At 46.3% G+C, this 20,082-nt stretch overlaps 1 protein-coding gene across 4 annotated transcripts in view; it reads left to right on the top strand.

Annotated features, from left to right (window-relative positions):
• The window catches only part of DRC12 (dynein regulatory complex subunit 12 homolog), a 252,044-nt gene that overhangs the window by 77,102 nt on the left and 154,860 nt on the right, over nt 1–20,082 (top strand). For all 4 annotated transcript variants that reach the window (XM_063942907.1, XM_063942909.1, XM_063942908.1 and 1 more), the window contains exon 3: nt 11,766–11,828. In XM_063942907.1, the coding sequence (XP_063798977.1) occupies nt 11,766–11,828 (63 nt within the window). The remainder of the gene's footprint in view (nt 1–11,765; nt 11,829–20,082) is intronic.

The following is a 20,082-nucleotide window of genomic DNA, read 5'->3' as shown; positions in this document are numbered from 1 at the left end:
ATCAGTACCCCAACTAAGAATCTCCCCAGAGACCCAGTCAAATTGAGGATTGTGGACCCTTAACCAGGGTAACCCCAACACCAATGGGGCAAAAGTACAGACAGTCACATAAAAGGACAATTTTTCAGAGTGTGTGGCTCCAATAAACAAAGAAATCTGGCTAGTGCAAGAGGTAATTTTACCTTGGGATAATGGTTCCCCGTTTAACCCACAAATCTCAATTTCCGATGCCAAGGGTACTAAGGGAACAGAGTGTTTCAGGGCGAATTGGCGGTCCATAAAAACCCCGTCGGCCCCACTGTCCACAAAGGCCTCAGTCTTGAAAGTTTGACCGAGGATCTTCAAGGTCACCGGAATGATAAAAGTCTTCTTGGGAAATTCTGACTTCTGGCCTGACAGGATATTTACCATCACCCTCAGGCCCTGAAGTTTTCCGGCTTTTCTGGGCATGATACTACCACATGACCTTTATTCCCACAGTACAAACACAAACCCTGCTGTCTCCTCCGCGTCTTCTCACGCGAGGAGAGGCGGGTAGCCCCAATCTGCATAGGCTCCTCGGAAAATTCCTCAGAGTCTGAGGTTCCCTTGGGAAGGAAGGAAATCTCAGTCTCCCTTTCAAGCCTACGCTCTCTCAGCCGTCTATCCACCCGGATGGATAACTGCATGAGCTGATCCAAGCTATCAGGCAAGGGATATTGTACCAGTTGGTCCTTTATCTGGTTAGAAAGACCTCTTCGGTACTGGTGTCTCAGGGTTGGGTCATTCCACTGGGTATCATGGGCCAACCTCCAAAACTCCGTACAGTAAACCTCAACTGGCCTTCGCCCTTGCTTAAGGATCGAAATCTGAGCCTCGGCTGAGGCCGTCTTGTCAGGGTCATCATACAACATGCCCAGTGCCGTAAAAAAAGCATCAACACTTTTAAGCGACGGACAGTCAGGCTGCAACCCATATGCCCAGACCTGTGGGTCTCCTTGTAGCAAGGAAATCACTATGCCCACCCGCTGAATCTCCGACCCAGAAGACTGAGGCCTAAGCCGGAAGTATAGCTTGCAGCTCTCCTTGAAACAAAAGAACTGCGAGCGATCTCCAGAAAAACGATCCGGGAGATTTACTTTCGGCTCCTTAACCCCTGCAGGTGCTGCTGCTGCGGGAGCTCCGCCAGCAGCCTGGGAGGTGTGCATTTTAATGGACAAATCATTAAATTGTCGAGTCAGGACCTGCACCTGATCGACCACCTGTTGCAACGTATTTTGAGGGGTATGCTCCATATTCCCACAAAATTTCAACAGGAGTATTAGGCTGCTGAATATGTTATGCACACCAGTGCCTGCAGGAAAGTACTGGTGTCAGGACTGTTATGCACTCCAGTGCCTGCAGGAATGTACTGGTGTTTGAACTGTTATGCAAAACAAATGGACTTACAGACAGACTGGGGAATATGACATAACGTACACAGAAGGTGATAGGGTAACAAAATACACACAAAGTGAACAGAGAAGCCCAGAGGCTAAGGAACTGGGTATCTCCCTTGTATTAGAACTGCTCAGATGGGAAAAGCAAGATGTTGTGTTTTAATACGTAGAGAACCCGAAATGCTGTTGCTAAGGGCAACAGCAAAACCCTAAAGGGTTACCAACGGGTGTGGCAGTAAACTCCTTGGTCAGAGATGGAATGATAGACACAAGGAGAGTCTCCACAATCCTAATTCTCACTTGCAGTGCACAGGTTCAGCTTACTGCCACTAAACTGACCCCTGACACCTAGCACAGTGAGACAGGATTAGACAGGCAAGTCTTAGAATACAGCCGCAAACTTGCTAAGTTCACAGAGTAGTAACAGAACCCCAGCAAGCTAAACGACTGACTCCAGTCTTACTGCTAGGTCTGGATTGGCAGAGTGTAATACCAAATCCCCAGGCCTATTTGCAGTAAGCAACAAACAAATACAAAGCTACACAGTACTGGCTAACTTTCAGAAACTGACTAACCAACAAAGATTCAGCAGCATCTGCTTACCCTGAGAAGAGGCCTTATAAAGCAGGTGCTGTCCACGCCCCACTCAGACCTCACAGACTGTGAGCACAAAAACCAGCACCGGATCCCCTGCCATGCACAGAGCCTATAACCACTGCACAGCAAAAGACCCGAACCGGAGTATCAGCTGCGCTCAGGTCACTCCGCTAGCACTTGTCTCCCGGTTGCCATGACGACGTGGCAGCACAGGGCAGGAGACCCTAACAATAAGGCAACCTGAGCGTAGAAAATTCCGTATCATTACATAATCCCCAGGTTCAATGTCATGACAATTACTATCTGGTAAATCAGGAATCACTAACTTCAAATTATCATTTTGATTCCTTAGCTGTCTACTCATGTTAACCAGGTACTTTACAGTCACTTCATTGTTACACTTCAAATCATCCTGAGGGTTAATCATAACATGCGGTTGTCGACCAAACAAGATTTCAAAGGGAGACAGATTAAGAGGGGACCTGGGAGTGGTTCTGATGCTGTACAGTACAATGGGTAAAGCTTCTGGCCATGTCAATCCTGTTTCTGCCATAACTTTGCTCAGTTTATTTTTAATAGTGCTGTTCACTCTTTCCACCTTCGCACTCGCCTGTGGACGGTATGGAGTGTGCAGCTTGCTATCAATTCCCATCAACTTACACATTCCTTGAAAGACATCACCTGTAAAATGGGTACCCCTATCACTTTCGATTATTCTAGGGATACCATATCTACATACAAATTCCTGCACAATTTTCTTAGCAGTAAACATAGCGGTGTTTGTGGCCGCAGGAAATGCTTCGACCCAATTTGAGAATACATCTATACAAACAAGTACATATTTCAAATTTCGACAAGGGGGTAATTGAATAAAGTCAATCTGTATTACCTGAAAAGGGCCGCCTGTAGGTGGGATATGAGATGGTTCTGTTGGTATTGCCTTTCCGATATTCTTTCTCAAACAGGTAAGGCATGACATTGCTCTCTTACTCGCATGAGATGAAAATCCTGGGGCGCACCAATATGCTCTTACCAACTTACACATTCCCTCCTTGCCCAGATGAGTCAGCCCATGTGCTGCCTCAGCTAAACATGGAAGATATGCTCTGGGGGCCACTGGTTTACCTTGTCCATCCGTCCAGAGTCCTGAGGACTCCTGGCCATATCCCTTTGCCTTCCAGACTGCCTTTTCCTGTGTGGAACACAAATTTTGCATTTCACACAACTTCTGTGTGTTGATGGTATTAAATACCATCAGTTGTGTGGTGTCTGTTTGTCTGGGGGTACCAGCTGCTAACTTAGCTGCTTCGTCTGCTCGGCTGTTACCAAGTGATACTGGGTCCTGGCTATATGTGTGTGCTTTACACTTGATAACAGCCACTCTGTCGGGTTCCTGTATCGCTGTTAGAAGCCTTTTGATGTGGGCTGCATGCGCTACCGGTGTACCAACTGCCGTCATGAAATTTCTGAGGCGCCATAGGGCTCCGAAATCATGGACTACCCCGAATGCGTATCTAGAGTCGGTGTAGATATTGGCTGATTTGCCCTTAGCCAATTCACATGCTCTGGTTAGGGCGACCAGTTCAGCAACCTGGGCTGAGTGAGGTGGGCCTAGCGGTTCTGCTTCTATGGTGCCTTGGTCATCTACGACTGCGTATCCAGTACACAAGTCTCCCGAGTCTGACTGTCTGTGACAACTACCGTCCGTGTAGAAAGTTAGATCTACATCTTCCAGTGGGTTGTCACTGATGTCAGGCCTTGCGGTAAAATTTTGGGTCAAATATTCCATACAATCATGTGTGTCCTCCTTTGTATTAAATTCTCCTTCCCCACCACTCTCATCCTCCACCCTGTGTGCCTGTCCAGGCACACCTGGGAGATATGTTGCAGGATTTAATGCACTGCATCTCCTTATGGTGATGTTTACGGGGGCCATTAGTGCCAATTCCCATCTTGTAAACCGCGCTGATGAGACGTGCTTGGTTTGGGCAGAATTTAGCAAGGCTGACACTGCATGTGGTGTATGAATTGTGAGGTTGTGACCTAGCACTACATCTTCGCTTTTCGTTACTAGCAATGCTATCGCAGCAACGCTTCGCAAGCATGTGGGGAGGGATCGCGCTACCGTATCTAGCTGAGCGCTGTAGTATGCTACCGGCCTGCTGGCATCACCATGCTTTTGGGTTAAGACGCCTGCCGCGCAACCAGCACTTTCTGTTTCGTACAGCTCAAAGGGTTTCCCATAGTCTGGCATACCTAATGCTGGTGCCTGCGTTAGGCACTGTTTAAGTCTCTCAAATGCCATCTCGGACTCGTCTGTGTGCGAAATCCGATCAGGTTTGTTTGAGGAGACCATCTCCTGCAAAGGTAATGCTAGAATGGAAAATCCTGGGATCCAGTTACGGCAATACCCACACATTCCTAAAAACGTTCTGATCTGTTGCTGGGTTTGAGGCAGAGTCATGTCTCTAATTGCTTGAATTCTATCAGCGGTCAGGTGTCTCAGTCCTTGTGTTAGACAGTGTCCCAAATATTTTACTTTAGTTTGGCATAATTGTAACTTGTCTTTGGAAACCTTGTGTCCTGTGTCTGAAAGATGAAACAGGAGCTGTTTCGTATCCTTCAGGGATGCTTCCAATGAATCTGAACACAGTAGTAAATCATCCACGTACTGTATCAATATTGATCCACTCTCTGGTTGGAAAGACTGTAAACAATCATGCAAAGCCTGAGAAAATATACTTGGACTATCTATGAAACCTTGTGGTAATCGAGTCCATGTGTATTGGACTCCTCTGTATGTAAATGCAAACAAATATTGGCTGTCAGGATGCAGAGGTACCGAAAAGAAAGCGGAGCAGAGGTCAATAACAGTGAAAAATTTCGCAGTGGGAGGGATTTGCATAAGGATGACAGCTGGATTTGGCACTACGGGGAACTGACTCTCAACTATTTTGTTAATCCCCCTTAGATCCTGTACTAGCCTGTAACCCCTCCCCCCACTCTTTTTCACAGGGAAGATGGGACTATTGGCAGTGCTGGATGTTCTTACCAGAATGCCCTGCTGTAGCAAGCGCTCTATTACTGGGTAAACTCCTAACTCCACCTCTGGCTTCAGAGGGTACTGTGGGATTTTTGGAGCTATCCTACCATCTTTTACTTGCACAACTACTGGAGCTACGTTTGCCATCAATCCAGTGTCCTGTCCATCTTTAGTCCAAAGTGACTCTGGTATCTGGGATGTCATCTCTTCTATTTGGGATGGAATCTTATTTGTCATAATGGTATGTGTCATTAATTTTGATGGGGAGTCTAACATGTCTCGCACTTCCTGAGCGTGATTCTCAGGTATGTCCAAGAATACACCTTCAGGAGTACAATAAATGACGCACCCCATTTTACACAATAAGTCTCTTCCCAGGAGACTAGTCGGTGCCGATGCAGCCAGCAAAAAGGAATGCTTGGTATGTAAAGGCCCTATTGTAATCTCGGCTGGTTTGCTAACAGGGTAATGCTGGACTACTCCCGTTACTCCCATGGCTGGATTTGTCTTACCAGTGGTTCTCATGCCCACTGTCGAATTTATCACTGATTTGGCCGCCCCCGTATCTACAAGAAAGTTTAATGATTTACCAGCTACATTAATTGCAATTTCGGGTTCACTTCCAAGACTTGCAATCAATTTTACTGGCTGCAGATTACAGGTATGGCCACACCCCTATTGGGTATGGTGACCTCCCTGAATCCCGCTGGCAGCAACTACTTGTGAAGGGGTTAAATGGGAACTACCAGAGGCTTGCCAGTCTCTGTTCGGGGGGTATCTTTTTGTTTCCCCTGCATGTGGCTCATAACTCCGTTTCTGTGGACCCTGCTCCCAATGTCGTGTGTCGTGTCATTGTCTAGGGGGTTGATAAGACTTTTGTATGTTTCTCGATTTACAGTCTCGTGCAAAGTGTCCCTCTCTATGACAAGAATAACAGGTTACCACATTTGACTTACCCACAGGGTTTGGTGATTTATACAAAGGCTGCCTTGTGGTCAGGGCCTGTATACTTACGGCCATTAACTTATCACCTTGTAATTCCCTGTGTCTGGTGATATTCCGATCGTGATCAACAGCTGCCTCTCTCAAAGTAGCCACCGACAGACCTCGCCAACATGGTTGCGTGGTCTGTACCCTTGTCTTTAATGCCTCTTTTAAGCCATCCATTAGTACACACTGCTACTTCTCGATGGTTTATGTTTGTTTTAATGTCCTCTATGCCTGTGTATTTAGCCATATCTAGTAATGCCCTGTGAAAATACTCTGCAGCTGTTTCTGACTCCTTTTGTTTAATGGAGAATATCTTGTTCCATTTAACTACAGCTGGGAAATACTCCTTTAACTGTAAACTTATCCTTTTTACATTGTCTTTGTTGTACACATCTGTAAGAGGTACATCCTGATCCAACCCACAGTCAGCTAAAAATTGAGCCGAGTCGACATTGGAGGGTAAACAAGCCCTCAGCAATACCTGCCAGTCTTTGTTATTGGGCTCTAAAGTGTTCCCTAGGTCTCTGATGTATTTCTGGCTAGCAACTAAGTCTTTCCTAGGGTCAGGGAATTCAGACACTATGGTTCTTAATTCCATTCGGGAAAATGGGCTATACATGGCAATGTTCCTAATGGGAGTGACTCCTGTGGTGTCTGTTTTCCCATTTGGAACAGCTATCACCCTAACAGGATTAAGTCTAGCAACATCATTCTGTGTAGATTCTACAGCCTGTGGTGAAATGGTTTCAGCATAGTGTATGGTGCCGTACTTACCCGTAGATAAGACCTCACCTGTCCCTCCGCTAGGGGCCTTTGTTACTAATCTTAAGGGTTGGGCCGTGCCTACTGTAGTTTCTGATATGGTGGCTGCTAGAGAGAGCGCCGATATTGTTGCCGATTCGTCCTCTTGATCACACTCCTGGGGAAAGTTCAAAACAGGGTACAACTTGCACGGGTTAATACTTGCATTGGTTAACTTATTAACATTTACACAGTTGCTAAGTGTTTGTTTGTTACACCCTAATGCGTCATTCTCCGCAACCAATTTCTCTCCTGTTACGTAAGGTGGCGGCGGGGCCGTGGCTATCAGTTTCTTGATAGGGTTAGATCCCGCCGCCTGAGCCAATCCTCTCTGTATTTCACCCTCCTGTTGCCATAACTGCAAATAATCATAATGTTTGATTCGTCTCTTTGTTGATTTAATGAGACATATCCTCCTCCTTAAATTTTGTAACACTTCTGGGCTAAAGCTACCTACTCTTGGGGATTTCTCCCCGTCATGTACCGTCATTCTCTCCCATTCATCACATAAAACCTCTGTGTGTGAACCGTATTTTTCACACATTACGTACCTTGCCGACCCGACTGGTCGGTTCACTGAATCAACCCGAACCGAGGTTGATCGCCCCCTACCTGAACAATTGGCCCCCATACCTGTAGGCGTTGCTTTCTTCAGCCAACCCTTACAAAAACCAAAATGTTCAAGATAGGCTGACGGTGGCGGTTTACCGAGTGCCCCACTCACTCGCCCACGCCGACCAATACGACCTACACACTGTCCTAGTGCTGGCGTACTCGACCCAGGGCCCCTATAAACCTTTATTTACTGGAACATGTGAGTGTGTTCCACAGAGCATTGACCCTTTCCAGTAACTGTTGGTTGTTGGATAATTCCTGAGTGACCAGCGAACTTCCCTTTAGAAAATAAAAAATTACACAAATCACGTCAGAATGTACAAATAGTATTTATGACCCGTTTCGTACACAAATGGTACTGGTCAGATTAACTAATGCACACAATTACGTGCGGTACAATCGTTCAGCACATAAGCAACTAATCTTATGTGCAGAGCGACCAGTGGAATCGAAAATTTCGGCTGCGAATTCCTTCAGCATGAGCTTTAATGGCCTATATGGGTTCTGCACCAACCCCCTGGGTTGTGCTCTTTTCTCTATTTATAGCGGACTTCCTTGTCTGCTGTACCTGGACCTCCTGGTCTGTTCTGGACCTCCTGGTCTGTGCTACAGTGTGACCTCCTGGTCTGCTATACTCTAATGCTCAGATTCTGTGTTTAACAAGGGATGCCTCCCTAGCCACCATGTACGTCACTTACATGCATGTACCCTGCGAGAACTCGACTTCTTGTGGTTCAACCTCAAAAATTGTATAAACTTATATATGCAAACACTCACTCACCACATGTACACTTTTGTTTCTATTTCTATTTCTGCGCAGAAATTTTCTTTCCTTTAGACCAGATGTGTTGTAAATTTGGAGAAGGATCTGTTATTCTAAATTTCGGACACTAAAATCGATTTGCGCTATTTATCGCGTTGCCACCTTTTCGCCTGTTACAATAACACTAGTGTGTGATTTGAGTTACGTGGGCGTACCTGGACGCTCCGTTGCGTAATATACGCTGCGTGCGTCGGCCTTTGAGTTGCGTACGCGAGTCTCACCCTTTGTTAGAGACACGTGTACGCAAAGCAAATATCCACCGTAACACAATTTACACGTTTATCAATGTAGATGATCCTCGATCATCTACCGAACACCACACCAATCTCTCCTTGTATCTTTAGGTAGAGCTGCGTGCGTGCTTTGCACTTTATCCCTTAATGTATTACTTTTACACTTTAACTATGAAATAGCGACAAATCTCTCTTAGCACGTTTATCAATTATAAAATGGCAAACAGGAGAGTGATATATGAAAATACACGAATAAAAGAAATGCAGATATGCGTGTGTGCGTACGCAAGACAGAAATAAACAGTTTTAAAAGACACTAGCGTGTTGTTCTTACCTCCGGTTCCGGATTCCCTCAGCACCCTTTACTAAGCAAAGCAGACGCTTATCCAGACAGCACTACGAGGAATATGACCTCCCGCCCTTTGCTGATGGATAATGTCTGCTGAAATTACCTAGTGCAGATATGTGAAGGACGGACGAGCCGCCAATTGATAAAGCTAAATATTTATCTTACTTAAAACCCTTTAAGAGGTCTAAGAACACTGTACGCTATTGACGTATGGAATACCGTAAGGGTACGCACGTTGCGTAACAATCGCTTAGCCGTAGTCGAGACGCTCAAGCGTCACGTTCGCTCACGGCCAAGAGATCACAGACAGGCACGCTATTGGCTGCCGACTAACGTAATGGTTCGCTATAGCGTAGTGAACGCTCGGGACCACGAGGAGATCACCAGCGGTGCTAACGCTCACAATGTTAAACCTTTATATGTAAACCATGAACAATGTATTATACAGGAAAACCTTAGTGAAATGATAGAGTGTAGATGCAACACAGTGTAACCTTATTAACTCAAAAGCTGTTCTAGCGTCACCGACGCTCGAAGAATACTTAACACTATAAGAAATACACAAATACCGGGCTTAGGGTCTAACGCCTCATATGAATGTTATACTTGAAAAAGAATAATACAATACAAGTCATACACTACAATATAACATAGACTAACTAACCAGATAACTACACAGGAAATACAATACAATACAATTACGTTTAAGGAAAAAATGAGAGAGAAAGAGGAGGAGAGAGAGAGAGAGAGATAGAGAGAGATATGGCTCACAATAACAATAAAGACAAATATGATTGCGGAGAAAACTTACGCACAAGGGGAACGATCGCATGCGCCTCGATATCCAGCTCCCGATTATCAGCAATGAGAACCGTTGAAGAGAGTGAGCTGGATATCATCGGCTTGTCTATTTATGCCCCACACACAATACAATTCAATGGTCCCTACAATCTCATTGTTCATTGGACACAGGAATTCGTCTTCGTATTATACCAAAAGGTCATAGGTTGATTCATACAGGTGGGCTGTGTCTATTTCCAACTGCTCAGGTGGGTGGGAAACTAGGTTTCCCGCCGCATGGATAAGTAAGTGCAAATAATAGTAAATGGACATAAACTTCTTATGTCCATAACTATTCGCACGAGCGATTAATCCGCTTCAAACCAACACCGGAATATTGCTAATTAAATACTCTTCCGATGGATACTAAACACCACTGTATGACCCATGTCTGACCCTTCGTATCAAACAAAGAGGGATCTCTTTGTCCATGAACATGCTATATTAACTAAACTTTCAGAATCTATCAAGGGGACCATGATCTACAAAATACATTATATAGTTAAAATATGTAACGAACGAGTCGCCCGCTAGACGCACATAAACTTTACCGTAAATGCGCACACCGTGCGCCTGCGGGTGCCCGCAACGGCGAGTATGCGCACGCACGGCAGGGCTCATGAACGTGCAACAGGCACTCGCATGAGGTGCAAATATGGCAGTGTGCATAGTGATATTTTTCTGACTTTGACAGTAGTTTAGTGGGAGGGGGCATAGCCTCTTGCCCAAACCCCTGTTTCTGGCACTCAAGGTATTTGTGAGATTACCATTTCCCCCTAGGGAGTGCTGTGACTGCAGTGCCGGCTCCTACACAGTGACAGGAGTCGGTGCTGCACGTATTGTTACAATGCAGCATTCAGCTGTCACTGAGCAGGAGCCAGCAATTTGGTGTCCCCCTTCAGTGGGTGACACCACACCTTCTGTACACCACTTGTGACGCCACTGATCCCTGAAGAGTTCCCTGAAGTTACCCAAAACTAAAGTAGTGAAAAGTTACCCTGCGCTGCGTTTTACTGTGCATAGAGTATAAGTGCATGATTGGATATTACATATGTTGTACAGTGAATCATGCACTGAGATAGGAGTGTGTGACTGGAGTAAGGCCGTGGGGGTGTCACTGTCGCTGCTCTGATGCTAACCTCCTCAGGCTTCTGGTGTGCCTGGAAGGGGACTCCTGTGTCTGGAAAGGTGGTGCAGTACTTGCAAAACCTGGTGGAAAGCAGGTGGGTGTTCAAAAAAATCCTTTTTTATTAATGTATTCAGAACAAAATCATAGCTGCATGTTTCAGTAACATGTATAAAAGGAGCATGTCCTGTGTGCATGGGCTACAGGTCTTCCAAAAGGACTATTTAAGTATTTATTCCCAAACCCTGAAGTGTTCCTCTAAAAATGATACAGGCTTTAAAGAGGGGTGGGGGATCATGGTGGCGGGGTTACCAGCCTAGGGCATGCAGAAAAAGGCCCTATTCATTCTCATGTTTCAGGTTACTCGATCCTTAACTATACACGTCTGAAGTGAAATAGGATTAAATATCCCCCTCTGGGTCTTAAAATGAAATTCAAAATATGTAAAATGAATTATAATAATGAGATATGAATTTCTCAACATATATCCGCTGTAGGATTTTCTTTAAACTTCTAAATGAAACTGAGACTGTGTCAGTTCTTTTTGCACTGTATGTGCCTTTAGTTGATATATTTGTCCCCAGTAAATATTTTCTGATACTCTCTAAATAACTGTAATGGGTAACGTGGATAGCCATATCATGAGTGGCGGGGCCTAACGGCACAATTAGCATTGCCTTGCCCACATATCCGGCCACCTGCTTCTTCTCTCCGGTCATCTCCCAGAGAGGAGATCTTCAATGTTGGTAACTATGTACTTGCTCCTTGTTCAAAAGTGAACAAGGATGTATAAATGAACACAATGGTCACTGTAAAAATTCAGAAAAAATTGAAAACCAGTATACTGCATCAGAAAATGTGTGTATCCAAGCTCATGTACTAATCTACTACATTTATTGACTCTTTTACTTACAAAAATATTAATTTTAGGCTCGGTGGAAGAACAGTATTGGAAAGCAACCCTAGAGGTGGATGTCTTACAGGATCACCTGTGTAAGTTAATAGAGGACTAGTTGTTCACTTTCACAGTAGTTGTGTTTTCAACAAAATCTCCTTTTCAACTTATTTCGTATAATGTATGTTGATTTTATGGGCCTGATTTAGAGGTGGAGACAAATGTGCATGGATTTTAGGAGATATGCATATGTCGCAGTTGCAGTCTTTTGTACAGAGATGTTCAACGCCGGCTGCTCAAATCCACCAGTTATGTACGAAAACGCACCATTGGACATATCGGTCACACCATTATACCTCTGACCAACCCTTTGTTTGCTCAAAATGTCCATTGCAAGTAAGATGCCGGCTGCTGTACAAAAATATGCAAAAGTTTCAGGATGCTTGCATGAACTGCTGCCACATTCAAAGACGCAGCATTGGATCACTTGCCTGAACATCGGCCATCTGAGTTACTCTCATATTACGCAGAATTGCGGTCTGTTCACACTGGTGGGGCCAGGAAATATATGTCTGAAGATGCAGACCCTGGCCTTGCCACTCCCAGACATGCCCCCATTTTTCAGGAATGCTGCCAGCCCTGCCAATTGTTCCCAGGCTGTGGCTTGGGGACACTGTGTGCAACCAGGCAGGACCTGTGCTGTACATGCGCAGAACAGGTCACGTACAGGTGCCCCACCATCAGTTATGTACGTAATCCATCGGGTTTATGTACATCTCAGAATCAGGCCCATAGATATATCTACTTATCTTTTACAAAACATGCTTGTGTATATTTATATCAATTCTAGGAATGGTCATTGAAAAGTTCACCACTGATCCATGAAACCATTAATGGTAAACAATTGATTGAACAATTGATGAGTGTATCATGGGAAATGACAAGCAAATCAGGGAAGGGGGGTGAGGCTGAGCGGCAAGATCAGGCGCACAATATGCTGTGCGTCCTGTGCTGGAAAAAAAACATGGCTGCATCTCTGCCATTGATAGCAACCAATAGACCTTCGACATCCAACATGAGTAGTAGACCATCGGTGGAAAACCACCAGTGGTTACTAGCCATTGATGGCTGATGGCGATCACTAGTCAATTATTCCCTAATATGAATGAAATCCTGTTTAAATGAGAAGTACTGTAGGTGACATACTATTCAGTCATGGGTGTAGTATGGTATGCCGGCGGTCGGGCTCCCGGCGACCAGCATACCGGCGCCGGAATCCCGACCGCCGGCATACCGACAGCTGGGCGAGCACAAATGAGACCATTGCGGGCTCGCTGTGCTCGCCACGCTGAGGGTACGGTGGTGCGCTAAGCGCGCCACGCTATCTATTCTTCCTCCAGGGGGGTCGTGGACCCCCAAGAGGGAGAAGAACTGTCGGTATGCCGGCGGTCAGGATTCTGGCGCCGATATGCGGGTTATCGGGAGCCCGACCGCTGGCAAAGTGAAGACCACCCTTCAGTCATTATACCTTTGAGAGACTCTACCATTCTGCACGTTTCTCAGTCGTAAATGGAAATAATCTATTCTGCATATCTTCATTTTATAAAAAAAAACATATTGAAGAGATGTTATTTCTTTCCTTTTCATTCATATTTGCTGGCAAGTACTGTACCTGTCAGCGTCCGGGGTCTTACCGGTACACTGGGGCCGCGGGGCGGGCTTCACAGGCGGCGGCTGGGCAGCGGCGGAGGTGGGCTGTTGCACCGGGTCCGAGGGCAGCAGAAGCGGCGGTGAGGGGGTCTCTCTTACTGAGCTGTTGCTAGGAAACCAGGGGCAGTGAGCTGTGTGGCTATGTAAAAGGTCTGCAGTACTGGGCGCTGCCATGTTGGAGACCAAGTTTGAGGCATAGTACTTGCTTCCTGTTCCTTCCAGCCAATCCAGGGAAACTTCTTCCTATAAAAGGGGGCTGGTTTAGAACAGGGACGCCAGTGCTTCAAGTTACAACCCTGTTGTAGGTGCTTTAGCCCTGTGCTCCCAAGGATCCTTGCTGTATTCTGGTTACTCCTAATCCTGCTTAGCTGGTTCTCAGTTGCTGCTGCAGCCCTGCCGTTCCTAACCCGCTGTTGCCTGTGGAAACGCTCCTGGAAAACCCGGTCCAGTAAGACCCTTTGGGCACGGTCGGCCTCGGGTCTCCTGCCTTGTCTTTCAAGCCACAGTCCGCAGATCTTTGTCTCCAGCCTCATCTTTGAAACCACCGTCCACAGTCCGCAGCCCATTATCTCCAGCCTCGTCTTCCAAACCACAGTCCACCGTTCCTTGTCTCCAGCCACGTCTCCAACCACCATTCACAGTTCCAAAGTTCATTGTCTACAGCCTCGTCTTTCAAGTCATAGTCCACAGTTCTTTGTCTCCAGCCACATCTTTAACCACCATTCACAGTTCCGCAGTTCATTATTTATAACCTCATCTTTCAAGCCACAACCCGCAGTTCTTAGTCTACAACTACGTCTATAAGTCATCATTCACCAGCCACGGTTCTCTACCTCAGCTCTGTCCACAAGAACTACAACCCACTGACTCTTAGCCCCGACTACGCTCTTCATTGCCCCTTGTCCTATGAGAAGGAACTATATCCAACCCCCTCGTCTAGTTCACCCACAGACAACTACCTCCTTGGGCAAGTCTCAGCTGCCGGATCCTCAAACCTTGCCAGACATGACAGTAAGCACTGGCCCAATGAATTCGACAGGTGATCAGGCCTCAGGAGGTGATTCAACTGTGGATATCTGGTCTCGCTTGAGTAAGCAGGAGGCCACCCAATCCCAAATAGTGCAGTTCATGCAGAATATGTCCGAACGTCTCGATTCTCTCTGTGTTGCCATGACGGCCCCTCAAGTATCTACGGCTGCTCCCACATTAGCACCCCCAGTTCCGCTTCCTCCTGTACCAGTACCACTTCCACAGTTGCATTTGCCTTCTCCCAGTAAGTTCGATGGGAATTCAAAACAATGCCGCAGGTTTCTTAACCAGTGCGAACTACAGTCGGCCAACTTCCCATCAGCACGAACCAAGGTAACCTATATAATTTCTTTACTTACTGGACAGGTGTTGGAATGGGCTTCACCTTTGTGGGAGAGGACGGATCCCATCCTGTCTAACTATTCTAGGTTCGTGGCCACCTTTCGAAGAATCTTTGGTGAACCAGGCAGGACGTCTGCTGCTTCATTAGAAATCCTGCGCCTGCGTCAGGGCACGTGTACGGTCAGTCAGTACGTGATCCAGTTTTGTACTCTCTCCTCAGAACTGAACTGGAACGAAGAGGCTCACATTGCAGCTTTCTGGAGCGGTCTCTCCGAAAAGATCAAAGATGACCTCGCAACTCAGGACGTACCTGATAAGTTGGATAAATTAATTTCCTTATGCAGTAAATTAGACCTGAGGTTCAGAGAACGCTGCATGGAGAGATCGCGGACAGATCGTCCTAAGCCTCGAGTTGTTCTTCCACCGACACTGTCATCTTCAACTACCGAAGAACCCATGCAGATCAATTGTTCCCGTCTCTCCAACGAGGAACGTCAGATACAGCGACAAGGGAACCTTTGCCTGTATTGAGGGGCATCTGATCATTTTGTTAAATCCTGCAGCCAACCGACGGGAAACGCCCGCTCCTAGCTTGTGCCGGGAGGTCAAGCTAGGAGAATTCTCAGAATTACTTGCCAAGAAAGAGTCTGTCTTGTTAACTCACCTGGAGCTCCCTTCTTCTTCTCTTCTCATCCCTGCACTACTCGAATCCGGAGCCACCGAAAGCTTCATTACATCAGCTCTGGTTAAACGATCTGGAATACAAACGGTCCCCTTGGATCGTACCATTTCAATTACTGCGGTGGATGGAAGTCATATTCCTGAGGGAATTATATCCTTTCGTACTGTTCCTCTCAAAATGAAGGTCGGAGTTCTTCATTCGGAAGACATCTCCTTTCTAGTAATTCCTAAAGCCTCTCACGAACTGATCTTAGGATTTCCATGGTTAATAAAACACAATCCCCACATAGGGGTATATTTACTAAGGTCCCGATTTTGACCGAGATGCCGTTTTTTCTTCAAAGTGTCATCTCGGTAATTTACTAAGCAAAAATCACGGCAGTGATGAGGGCATTCGTAATATTTTGGAAGTCCTAGGAAAAAATTACGAATCAATACACCATCTGTCAAATACGCCAGCAATTTGGTAGAAATCGGTCATTTACTAAAAAGTGCAAATCACAAACACTGCCGACAATAGCCAAACACTGCCGTGCTGAAATACAATTCGTGAAAAAGTGCTAAAAAAAACCAGACCTGCTTTTTTTTACCGTGATTGGATAGGCATGCACGGATCCATGAGATCCGTGCATGTTTTTCAGTGGGAAGGGGTGGGAAATGTTTTTTTTTTTTTTTTTAAATGCGTGGGGTCCCCCCTCCTAAGCCAAACCAGCCTCGGGAACTTTGTGGTCAGCGGTTGACCGAAAGTAACCTCACCGCTGACCACAAAGTTCCCACCATTGGTTATAATGGAGCGCATAGGCGCTACATTGTAACACTGCCGTATGCCGCCTGTCATACAGTACAGGAGCACACAGCCAATCAGGAGGGTGCCACAATGTGGCGCTCCCTGATTGGCTGATGGAACCCTCTTAGACATCAGTCAGAGGGGGTTTCTGGCATTCGGGGAAAGGGGTCCCATGTGAAAACATGGGGCCCCTTTCAGTTCGAGGTCGGGTGTCCGTTTTTTTATTTTAACAAGTACGTGGATTACAAATGGATTACAAGAAGAAGAGCCTTCTACCCTGGATTTTGTGAGTATAATTTTTTCAACAGGTACACCATGGATTCTACATGGAGAAGAGGACCGACCCTCGTGTGAACATAAGGTAAGTATATGTATATGGAGGTGTGTATGTATGCATTAAAGTTATACTTTCAAGGTGTGTGTCTTATGTTTTTATTGGGGTATTTATTTAGTAGTAGTACTACAGGTACCAGCGGGCCCGGTTTTCCTCCGCATGCTGGTACTTGTGGTTCTCCAAGTACCAGCTTGCGGGGGAGGCTTGCTGGGACTTGTAGTACTGCTACTAAAAACAATATTCATTTTTTTACACAATGGCTATCAGCCTTCCATCCGCAGCCCTTGGATGGGGGGGACAGCCTCGGGCTTCACCCCTGGTCCTTGGGTGGCTGGAGGGGGGGGACCCCTTGATTGAATGGGTCCCCACTCCTCCAGGGTACCCCGGCCAGGGGTGACTAGTTGGTTATGTAATGCCAGGGCCGCCGGGAGCTATATAAAAGTGTCCCCCGGCTGTGGCATTATGTATCTGGCTAGTGGAGCCCGGTGCTGGTTTCAGAAATACGGGGGACCCCTACGCTTTTTGTCCCCCGTATTTTTGGAACCAGGACCAGGCGCAGAGCCCGGTGCTGGTTGTTTAAATATGGGGGAACCTCTATCATTTTTCCCCCCATATTTTTGCAACCAGGGCCGGCTCAAAGAGCCCGAGGCTGGTTTGGCTTAGGAGGGGGGACCCCACGCAATTTTTTTTTTAAGTTTAAACATTATTTTTTTTTTACAAGGTGCATTCATTGTATTAAAGTCGGCAGTGTTTTACAAGTCACTCACGTAAAACACTGCCTAAAAAAACGACTGACATCGACATCGGAAAAACCGAAAATGCAGAATACGGCAGCTTAGTAAATCCAAAAAGTTGCATATTTACACTTTCGATGTCATTCGTGATTGAACTTTGACCTCAAACGGAAAATTACGAATGTTAGTAAATTTACCCCATAGACTGGCGAACCATGGATGTTCTCTCTTGGGGACAAAACTACTTCCAGAACTGTTTGCCCTCAGTAAGACCCCTCTGTGCTTCCAGCCCTTCCAGCCTTCCTGTGGAATACCAGGCCTTTCAAGATGTTTTTAGTAAGCATGGGGCGGACACCTTGCCTCCGCATCGCACTTGGGACTGTCCCATTGATCTGGTACCAGGCAAGACTCCTCCCCGAGGCCGAATCTACCCTCTCTCACTCCCTGAGACACAGGCCATGTCGGAGTATATCCAGGAAAATTTGGATAAAGGGTTCATCAGGTCTTCCACCTCTCCGTCAGGGTCGGGGTTTTTCTTTGTCAAAAAGAAGGATGGGGGTCTGCGGCCCTGTATTGACTATAGAGGGCTCAACGACATAATGATTAAGAACAGATATCCATTGCCCCTAATTCCAGAACTGTTTGACCATGTTAAAGGAGCTACTGTGTTCTCCAAATTGGACTTATGAGGGGACTGCAATCTTATACGTATTCGCCCAGGTGACGAATGGAAGACGGCATTTAATACCCGCAACGGGCATTACAAATACCTGGTAATGCCTTTCGGCCTGTGTAATGCTCCAGCTGTCTTTCAAGAATTAGTTAACGACATTTTCAGAGACGTCCTTTATGACTGCCTGGTGGTGTATTTGGATGACATACTCATCTTTTCTAGGGATCTGATGACCCATCGAGATCAAGTCAGAGGTTCTCACTCGTTTACGGAGGAATCAGTTATTCTGTAAGTTAGAGAAGTGCACCTTCGAAGTACCCACGATTCCATTCCTCGGTTACATCCTCTTGGGGCAGAAGTTGCAGATGGATCCCGCTAAAGTCCAGGCGATCCACGATTGGTCGCTTCCAGCTACCCTTAAGGGGGTTCAACGTTTCCTGGGATTCGCTAACTTCTACCGAAGGTTTATTCAGAATTATTCCTATGTCATAGCTCCCATAACCGCTTTAACTAGGAAATGAGCAGATCATGCTAAGTGGTCTCCGGAAGCTTTGGAAGCTTTTCATCTTTAAAGGAGGCTTTCATGACCGCCCCTGTCCTTCAACAACCCGATCTCAGCCGTCCGTTCCTGGTGGAGGTTGATGCTTCCACTGTCTGAGTAGGAGCAGTGTTGTGCCAGCTCTTCGAGGACAAGAAGGTCCATCCCTGTGAATTCTTCTTGGAAGATTTTCTCCTGCTGAACATAATTACGCCATTGGGGAACAAGAATTACTGGCAATTAAGTTAGCCTTTGAGGAGTGGAGGTATTTGTTGGAGGGAGCCCAGCATCCCATCTCGGTAACCACAGATCACAAGAACCTCCTATATCTACAGTCAGCTCGATGTCTGATCCAATGGCAAGCAAGATGGGCACTCTTCTTTACTCATTTCAACTTTAAACTTCGTTACCGACCAGGTTCCCTCAACAAAAAGGCAGATGCATTATCCCATTCCTTGACTTCTGAAGAACCCTCTGACCGTTCAAAAGAACAATTCATCTTGGAGTCCACCTCTTTCTCAGCAACTAATACCTCTCCACTTTCTCCTCCGCGGAAAATATTTGTTACACCAAATCTACGCAAGAAACATCTTACATGGGCTCACTTTTCCTCCTTCATGGGCCATACGGGTGGTCATAAAACGTTGAAATTCATTTAGCGCTCCTGCTGGTGGCATTCAGGAATTCGTGGCTGCTTGTCTGAAGTGTACCCAGCATAAAAGTCCCAAAGGTCCTCCAGCCGGGCTATTTCATCTGTTACCTGTGCCGCAAAGACCATGGACTCATATTTCTATGGACTTTATTACCGATTTACCTGCATCTGGCGGACAAAATACTGTGTGGGTCATAGTTGATCGGTTCTCTAAAATGGCACACTTCGTTCCCCTAGCTAGTTTTCCATCGGCATCCCAGTTGGCAAAATTATTCATAGCAGAGATCTTCCGACTCCATGGTCTACCGCAGGAAATCGTGGCCCTCATTCCGAGTTGATCGGTCGCAAGGCGAATTTAGCAGAGTTACACACGCTAAGCCGCCGCCTACTGGGAGTGAATCTTAGCTTCTTAAAATTGCGACCGATGTATTCGCAATATTGCGATTACTAACTACTTAGCAGTTTCAGAGTAGCTCCAGACTTACTCTGCCTGTGCGATCAGTTCAGTGCTTGTCGTTCCTGGTTGACGTCACAAACACACCCAGCGTTCGCCCAGGCACTCCCACCGTTTCTCCAGCCACTCCTGCGTTTTTTCCGGAAACGGTAGCGTTTTCAGCCACACGCCCATAAAACGCCGTGTTTCCGCCCAGTAACACCCATTTCCTGTCAATCACATTACGTTCGCCGGAGCGATGAAAAAGCCGTGAGTAAAAATACTTTCTACATAGCAAAGTTACTTGGCGCAGTCGCAGTGCGAACATTGCGCATGCGTACTAAGCGGATTTTCATTGCGATGCGATGAAAAATACCGAGCGAACAACTCGGAATGAGGGCCAGTGTCTGATAGAGGTCCTCAGTTTGTGGCCAAATTT

Source organism: Pseudophryne corroboree, chromosome 10 (assembly GCF_028390025.1).
Source record: "Pseudophryne corroboree isolate aPseCor3 chromosome 10, aPseCor3.hap2, whole genome shotgun sequence".
Classification (NCBI taxonomy): domain Eukaryota; kingdom Metazoa; phylum Chordata; class Amphibia; order Anura; family Myobatrachidae; genus Pseudophryne; species Pseudophryne corroboree.
This window is presented reverse-complemented; position numbering and strand designations above follow the sequence as displayed.